At 39.5% G+C, this 9,363-nt stretch overlaps 2 protein-coding genes across 2 annotated transcripts; both read left to right on the plus strand.

The window, feature by feature from the left end:
• The first annotated feature begins 202 nt into the window (after positions 1 to 202).
• Positions 203 to 1,354, plus strand: LOC132560401 (tripartite motif-containing protein 3-like). Its single transcript, XM_060225068.1, has one exon. It carries the CDS (start codon positions 203 to 205, stop codon positions 1,352 to 1,354), a length of 1,152 nt encoding a protein of 383 aa, XP_060081051.1.
• Positions 1,355 to 3,248: 1,894 nt separating this feature from the next.
• Positions 3,249 to 5,396, plus strand: LOC132560405 (tripartite motif-containing protein 3-like). The gene is made up of 2 exons (XM_060225072.1): positions 3,249 to 3,620; positions 3,681 to 5,396. The coding sequence occupies exons 1-2, from the start codon at positions 3,249 to 3,251 to the stop codon at positions 5,394 to 5,396; spliced, it is 2,088 nt and encodes a 695-aa protein (XP_060081055.1).
• The last annotated feature ends 3,967 nt before the right edge of the window (positions 5,397 to 9,363 follow it).

Consider the following 9,363-nt stretch of genomic DNA (forward strand, 5'->3'; position numbering starts at 1 on the left):
CAAGCACTGAGCCGACATTTCAATACTATTGATCTGTCAGAAACAGACCACGTGAGTTTTTAATATTTAGGAAAACATGTGACAAAATAATTTGTAGGACAGGTTTCCTAACAGGACGCCATGGACAGAGTTGGTGACGTATATTTCAAGGAGTTATAACATTGTGCTTGTTCAGTGAGTTTGAATATTGTGTTATTCAAATATGGCACAGCGCGTCATCCAGAATGTTGAGAACGATTACCTGATGTGTAGCATCTGCTTGGGGCGGTATGACGATCCGCGTCTTCTGCCTTGCGGACACACATTTTGTAAAGAATGTCTCTCCGGACATATACAGCAGACGGTAATCGACAGGAATTCCCGCCATTTTACTTGTCCTATTGACAGGAACATGGTTTCGCGACCAGCGAATCGTGCACCGAAAGATTGGGCAGGTCTATTTCCTCCAGATACGTTTTTATCAAGTCTACTGACGACAGTTCTTCAACATGAAGGAGGACAAGGAAATAACAGGTCAGTTTCAATACAAAAGAGTGACAGACCGATAGGAAATGACAGACCATTTCGTTCGAATAATTCTAATGATAGACCATATCATTCTGATGACTCTAATGACCACTTCCCCGTAAGCCATGCTGGACCATCGTTTGGACAAAGCCATATGTCTGAAGGACTTACATGTGTAGAACATCCAGGGAGGGTACTTGAATTCTTCTGCCTTGGTTGTAACGCGCTTGTTTGTTCGTATTGTGCGGTCAGGGGTCATAGAGGTCAAAGGTGCGAGTGCATCACTATGGAGGACGCAATCGAAAGACTGAGGCCACGAATGGAGGCATTGAGGAGAAGACTTCGAGGACAAATGTCAAGGGTGGAACAGCTGAGCCGTGGGGAAACACCAGCTGATGGCATGCTTGACGCTAGTAGAACCAGAGCTATGGAGAAACTGGACGAAATAGAAAACAATCTAAGTAGGTTCGCACAGACTTGTCTTGAAAGTGTAGAAGAACTCCGGCAGCAAACAAGAGATGCGGGTCGGGGTTTGATGACAGAAAACGCACAAATGTCTCGACTTTTTGACAGCATACAGGAAACGAAACTAACATTTGAGAATGTAGTAAGTGCCAATTCTGGACCAGATTTGTTGAATTGGCTGTCAAGAATGGAAAAACAAGCAGACGACTATGACGCAGCAATTTCATCTTCCTCACAGACCAACACACCATCTGAAGCCGAGTTTGTAGCACATACAGTTTTCAGTAACTTTCTTAGAAACCCTCCCCCTGTTGGGTCAGTAAGGGTGAAGCACGACGCTGGTAGGAATACACAACGCAGTCATGGGTGCAGACTACAGTAGTGTACAGCTATGTGCCCGTTACCATAGATACAAACCATTCAAATTTGTATAGTAAAATATCTTTTATTGTACTTTATGGTGCATTTTGAACTGATGTCGACATATCCCGTCGCCGATTGTTAACAAACATCATTTTGGATTATACGACGCGCAGAAATAAATCCAGTTCACTGTTGCTGATTAAAATTACTTTCCTGTGGATGAAATAAATTCTGATCAGAAAGTTGATGAGTTATATTTCAATGACCATTATCAGAAATGACAGGAATATACCAGAGACTCCATGACAAGCATTATGTAAATTAGCGTTATCTAAAGCATGTAATCACATTGTATCACATTTCTCTCATAGCTTGTCCAGCATTTTTATAGATGATCGTAATCAGACAGTTGCTATGACGTCATTTACAAAAATCACGCGACATGAAGATAATCTATTAATTTGACGGGAATGAATCCAATGATGCCTAGGCATCTTAATTCTTGAAACCTAGAAGACGACATAGGGAATTCCTGTTTGGCTGAAATTACTGACCTATGCTTTTGCCAAACCAACTTATAACTTAATAATTGAATTCCCAATATACAGAACTTTACTAAATACGGTTATTAATGCATATCGTTGACGCTTTCAAAACATTGTATATTCTGCATTAGAATATAATGATATAAAATATATGTAATAAATACTACATTTTTGTATGTTCAATTAACTCTGTGTGTTTTGTTTTCTGTTTGGTTAAAACACAACGTATTAAATGAGACAGAGATCTGTTGAGATAAATTTAGATAAATATAGTACACATGTGTTTAGGATACTGCGAAATAATATATTTTTGTGGGACTTAATTTTCGTTTTAAAATTATTTCGTGGACAGACGATCTCGTGGATAAATATATCTCAAATCTACTGATACAAACTTTAACAGTTCGTAGACATATGAATTCGTGAATAAAGATTATCCAGAAAATCAACGTAAATAAATCCACACGAAAATGGTTAGACAATAGTCGACAATAGGGAGTCGACCTTCAATTATACACTATAGCATATGATCGTGCAGATCAGCAGTGCATTAAAATATGTCCCGAGTTCGGCGATTCCCTTTACAGGTAAACATCCAATAAAGGCCATATAGATGTTGATGATTGCATTGTTGACATTGCCTTGGGATAAGACATTTATAAGGTTAATTTAAACATTTAATCTACAAAGTCTGATTATGTTTGTCAGTTACATGATTGTAGACAGGATAAGACTATAATCCCGAATGGTCACATATGTGTATCAAATCCACTAGAGGAAATGCCGACGTCGACTAAATCGTAAAACGAGTAAATGTAATACATACTGATATATTACCATCATGTATGATAAATCGTAATACGAATTAAAGGCCATAATGGAATATTCATAAATTCAATCACATCTAAGGCTGTAACTAGACGCAGTTTCTCTGTCTCTAAACAGTGAATATCAAAATTACAATAAAAAAAAACAAATGAAAAACCAATTTCTCCCTTTTTTTTCTAAATTCATTATTGACTTTTCAGATTGAGTAAAACTCGATCAGCCCAGATAATGTCCTTCAACAGTTGTTGTAGATCTTATGTACATGTGTATTTACAGTTTTTCAGAGACCGTCCGTGTTCGTGCAACTGACCTCATTTAAGTTCTATTCTATAGAGTGATTACCATTGATTCAAGCTTGGGTATATCTACCTAATGTTGAACGAACCATTCGATAACGGACGTGTTTCCTGGGTTTTGAAAAGTCAATCATTCTCAGAGATGTAGGATTAAAAGCAGTGCTGGTGTTTGATACAGTGACTGAGGATTACTTATGAGGAAAGTTGTCGAAAAAGAAGCGTAAACAAAAAGCCATCAAAGAGCATGGCCCAGCGGGTGGTTACAGGTGTGGAGAATGACTACCTTATGTGTAGCATATGCCTGTGTAGGTACACTGACCCCCGTCTGCTACCATGTGGCCATACTTTCTGCCGACAATGTCTGTCTGATCATATTCAGCAGACTGTTTGTGGCCGTGACAGTCGTCAGTTTATGTGCCCCATTGACCGATCTCCTGTGCCGCGCCCCAATCAGAGTCGCCAGCCTCGGGAGTGGGCAAGCCTGTTCCCAGAGGACTCGTTTCTAGCAAGTTTACTTCACGCTGTTCATTTACATGAAGAGGTTCGAGGAGCGGGTGATCACTATGTTTTTCCCTCAAGGAGACAACTTAACCGACCAGCTCCAACTGGCTCCTCGGCTGTCGATCCCCAAAGAGTCACTGAGGAACATCCTCCACCCCCGAGAAATATTTCTGAGGGCCTAACATGTGTTGAGCACGCGGACAGACTGCTAGAGTTCTTCTGTTTGGGTTGTAACGTGCTTGTGTGTGCGCATTGTGCGGTACGAAACCATCGCTCGCAAAGGTGTGATTGCATAGCAGTTGATGAGGCAATAGAGAGATTGAGACCTCGTGTCGAAGCTTTGCGCCAGCGCTTTCAGAACCAGATGAATCGCATAGAGCAGATTAGCAGAGGGGAAATCCCAGTGGATATGGTCCTTGAAAATAGTAAGCCCAGGGTGTTACAAAGACTCACTGAAATGGAAACCCAACTTTCAAGGTTTACACAAATATGTCTTCAAAGTGTTGAAAATCTACGCCAGGAGATTCGAGAATCTAATGTCAGTGCAGCAGGAAATCCACAGTTATCTTTGCTATTCGATGCCATTCAAGAGACAAAAATGACATTTGATAACGTAATGCAGATTAATTCTAGCCCAGATTTGTTGAGTAGCTTACCTCGAGTTGAATCGCAAGCTGACGAATATGATGCTGCAATGATGGCTATATCAGAATTTAGTTCTCCCTCCGAGATTGAACTCCTTACGAATGCAGCTTTCAATAATTTTCTCAGAAACCCACCACCAGTTGGTTCAATAAATATCAAAAGAGCTCCAAGGACACATTCGCAGGTTCAAAACACGAGGGTCAACCTTACCGCTTCCAACACAAGATCCAACAGTAGATTTGGCCAAGATCAGAACTCTAACCGTAGCCAGGGGCAGACAGTTCGGACCAACCATGGACAGTCCTCCAGAATCAGAAGAGAAGGTACTTTTAACGTTACACCAGCTAATAGGACTGGTGCCCCTGTGTCACAACAAACTCCTATTGTACGCCCGACTGTGACGCCCCGCAACCCCCCGCGACAGATGAATCCTCGACGAAGAAAAGGCCCACAGAAAAGTAAATCGACCATTAACGTGAAGAACCTCCAAGAGGACACAATGACCTGGCAGTTAACTGGAATAACATTTGTAGGATATTCTGTAGTCGTGGTAGACTCGTTCAACCATATGATCCGGCAGTGCAGCATCGCCGGATCACCTACCATGAACAAGGCGCTCTATCTTGAAAGTCCATTGGGTATCACAAGTCTGACAGATCCAACGGAAGTGGCAGTGACCCAACCGGATAAACGAAAAGTGGTGATTCTGTCTCTTGACTCGGATATACGTGTCAAGGAAGAGATATCTACACAGAAACAATACGAGGCGATTTGCCAGCTAAATGGGATTTACTTTGTTGTGACTTGCACGGAAGGTCGTCGTTGTGTTGATATCATTGATCGTGTAGGACGTGTTCAGAAGAGTATAGAAAGGTCACAACTGTTTCGGTCACCTAGATATCTTACCATAACCTCGACCGGCGCTATAGTGGTCAGTGATAGGGAACAGAAGCACGTGGTGTGTATTACCCAGACAGGACAGGTACAATGGACATACCCAACTCCCGCCTCCCCTTGGGGTGTTGCTGCGGATGGTTCGGGGCAGGTTTACGTCTGTTTGGACAACAGCAGTGTGCACGTGCTCTCAGAGGACGGCACATTAATGGATGATAATTTTCTGGCCGCAAAAGATGGAATCCGAGTCCCTTATGCTATATGTGCCCGATCTCGACAAGTAGCAATAACTGAATTTGGGCCTAGTCTTTTTGCCCCGAACAGTCCATGGGTACATGTCATTTCAGCGTGAAGGATAAATGTATTAAGTATGTTAGTGACGGCAGAGATTCCTAATATTATCATAATTACTAGTTAAAACATTTAAAACATCAGGAAAAACTGAAGATATCTATAGAAGAAAAACAGTATAATACATTAGAAAAGATAATTGGTATGGAACTACCGTAAAGATAATAATGATACCATCATCACATAGAATAAAATATCCCTTGCGTTACTGAGATCAACTGCTTTATGTTCTCATTTTAATTACAATAGAATATTAATTATGGACGTCAGCTGAGGTGAGTATGTGATTATACAAACACCAGAAAGTTATATTAACCGGGACAAAGTTGAGGTCAATTTTATTTTCATGTGTATATAGCAAAATTTCAGCTTTATATTGATTGTCAAAATGGGTAATAGCTCTATACATTAATTTGGTGATATCACATTACACTGCATTGGTGATGTCTCTACATATAGATTTTGAGATATATAATGAAATGGTGATACACTATACAGTGAATTGGTGATATCACTATACAAAGAATTGGTGATATCACTATACAGTAAATTGGTGATATCACTATACAGTAAATTGGTGATATTACTATACAGTGAATTAGTGATATTTTAGTGAATTGGTGATATCACTATACAGTGAATTGGTGATATTATAGTGAATTGGTGATATCACTATACAGTGAATTGGTGATATCACTATACAGTGAATTGGTGATATCACTATACAGTGAATTGGTGATATCACTATACAAAGAATTGGTGACATCACTATAAAGTGAATTCCTGATGTCTTCAAATGATTCAGTAATGTATTTTAATCGTTATAGTGATATCACCCATTCATTCTGGTGATACGACATATTAGTTAGAACAGGTGATATATACATATAATCATGGTAATATCAGTTAAACGATTCAGTGATTTCAGCAAAACAAATAGTGGTATCACGAGAATGAATTGGTGATATCACCACAACCATAATTGATAACACTATAATCATAGGTGACTCACCAATTCATCAGGGTGATACTATCTAAGCGATTAGGTGATACACATGAATTGCTGATATCACTATAAATATGAATAGGGGATTTCACTGCATTACATTGATATCATTATACAATCAATTGGCGATATCACCAATTCATTATGGCGATATCACCTAATCGTTTTTAAGTAAATAGTCACAATCGAATATAAACAAGTCAACAAATTGTGATATCAAATTTTTCTTTATTTCAAATAATTGAAATCAGTGGGATGTATATTCAATACCAATTTCATGCGATACTCCGCTGTACAAGACAAATATTAAAGTATGTTGTATTCTGTGACATGTGAATGGATGGTTGCGGAAAATAGTATTGTGTCTATTGCATCTGACAACCGATTTTTCCATACAACATATAACAGCAAAATATCTTGTTCAAGTTGACCTAGCTGTATTTGTAACGTTATGAGAGTGAAACAGTGGCTCTACTGTTCCATACACCTAGGCGACTTTAATCGTTTACATTTGAGGATTATTTTTGAGTATATTTCTGCAGACGACTTGAGTTTTTCGCTTTTAAGAGAAACCTTAACACTGCATTCCGATATCGAAAGCGAAAATAGACGCACAAGATTTCCAAAAAACCACGCAGTTCTCGTTCAATGCGAGATTATTTCTTGAAACCAAAACGAAACTTCAGTCCGATATTGTCGCCATTGACAGAATGACACACAGACAAGGCGTCCGGCACGTAAAAAAGATTTAAGGTAGGTTTTAAAATATTAGTCCAGTGATCGTAAACACACGAATCTCACGGGCAGACATTTCATTATCTTGTTAAGCATATTTAAAAGAACGGAGTGGAATAGAATTAATTTTGTTCATGTCTACTTTAGATGCATTCCATTAGGAATATAAGTATTGAAAACACTCAGCATTGATATATCATATTAAATTTGTGGAATATGAAATGAAAATGATTTCGATTTTCATTCCGTTGGTTATGGACATACTGCTACACATACACCTGCAGAGCCTGTCTGCATTTTAAAGTAGGGCTATTTTTAGCTGCCGTGAAGTTAATCTATGAGGTGAAGATCGATTACAAGATGTAGCCGAAAAAGGAAGTGCATTAAGACACATTAGAGTGTATTTTTAAGGTTCATGTCGGAAAATTTTGAAAAGTTAATTCGTATTGCTGTCTATCTTTTCAGTATTTTGTTTTTGTGAGGGTGAGGGTGAGGGTGTGCGGTGGTGGTGGTGTGTGTGGTTTTGTTTGTAAACTAAAACAAATGAGTTACCGGCCTTCGGACTGGTGACACCCAGTAACATCGCTCAGCCTGAAATGTGAAATTCTACACTATTGCAGCCTGCTGATTGGCCAAATAAGCTGGACTATGGTAATATAATAAGTATGGAATGTATCCGTATAGCTGGACTCCTATAAATTTAACATGAATTACTGATATTGCTCGTCCAAATATTTCATCGTATCCTGAGATCGCCATACTAGTTTACATACATACTCGTGTATACGCTCGTGTCCGTCACGCCTGCTGACCACGATATACTGTGTCTTACCTGTATAGACTCGCTGACCCCAGCCGTGTAAAACACCTGTACTCACCTGTTTGTTTACATTTCCAGTGTGTGCATGAACGGTTCCTGAAATATTGTATGCTTTGACGTTTGTCAATCCATCATGAATACTACTTCAACTTCCAATAAACATCTTATGAATTCTTCATCGTCGTCGTCTCCAATTTTTCCTGAAAGTAAAAAGGCCAGACAGGGATCCCTTACTGAAGAGAGCCCACCCAATTACCCTATGTACCCTAGTCAACCCGGCCTATACCTTCCGATGGGTACATCGACTCCCTCAACTCCTCATGGAAACGTCCTTCCTGGTAACTTCTATCCTCAGACTGCTGGGTATCCTCTGGGCCACTCCTCTAATACTCAAGCCTATAATGTTAATCTCTCTCCGGAAAACATACGAGATATTGCTATGGCCGTTAAAGAAATGGTAGTGAGTGAAATATCTGGCCTCATACAAAAGGAAACAGCACCACTAAGGGCTGAGCTAGACGCCTTGAAGCTAGAAAACCAAGACCTCCGGCTTAAACTGGACGATTTAGAGCAATATAGCCGGAGGCCTCTGGTAAGAATTTCTGGGATCCCCGAATCCCAATCCGAAAATACCACTGCTCTTGTCCTTGAAGTCATTGAAAAAGCCGGGATACCTGTAACTGCTGATGATATTGAAAGGTCGCATCGTGTTGGAAATCCCACGAAAACGAGGTCCAGACCTCGCCAGATTATTATGAGGCTAAGGTCATACGAAACCAAACGTACACTTTTAAAATCAAGTAAAAAATTTCGGGAGTGTCCTACCACGAAGTCTGTGTCAGTAAATGAAGACCTTACTAAATATCGCGACAAACTTGCATTTCTCTGCCGTCAGTTGGCGAAGAATCCTTCTAGTCCAGTGGTCCAGACCTGGACATGGGACGGTAAAGTGATGGTTAAAGACAATTCGGACCGAAATCATCAGATCTTCCAGGAGAAGTATTTGTGTAGGTTTGGCCACGTCCTCAGTACCTCCGAAAAACCTCCGTCACAAGGTGTTCAAATGTCAGTCAATTTCTGAGTATCCTACATGTGATCAATTCTTTATACCAACAGTCCGAATATGTTCACACTTATTCATTATCAATTCCTTTTAAGAAGGAAACGATAATATACTTACCTGTAAACTTACCGACGTCACATGTTCACACGGCCTATGATGATTATTTATCTTGAGTGATCGCAAAGAATTTGCGTATTTTTCCAGTGTCCAATATTAATCTCATCGTTTATTATCAATCAATGTTTCAACGTGAATTTGTACAACTTTTATTTTTTACAAATTACTTTCTTGAAAAATTGGTAATATACTTACCTATAAACTCAAACGACGTGACGTGTTCATAT

This window comes from Ylistrum balloti, unplaced genomic scaffold, assembly GCF_031769215.1.
Source record: "Ylistrum balloti isolate Yb309-2 unplaced genomic scaffold, AGI_CSIRO_Ybal_v1 Utg371058, whole genome shotgun sequence".
NCBI classification, from domain to species: Eukaryota; Metazoa; Mollusca; class Bivalvia; order Pectinida; family Pectinidae; genus Ylistrum; species Ylistrum balloti.

What these genes read in the sequence shown, in the direction of transcription:
- LOC132560405 (XM_060225072.1), top strand. Translation starts at nt 3,249, where the DNA reads ATGGCCCAGCGGGTGGTTACAGGTGTGGAGAATGACTACCTTATGTGT. An exon ending in CAGCTCCAACTGGCTCCTCG is followed by an intron (nt 3,621 to 3,680) that starts GCTGTCGATCCC and finishes AATATTTCTGAG; the next exon opens with GGCCTAACATGTGTTGAGCA.
- LOC132560401 (XM_060225068.1), top strand. Translation starts at nt 203, where the DNA reads ATGGCACAGCGCGTCATCCAGAATGTTGAGAACGATTACCTGATGTGT.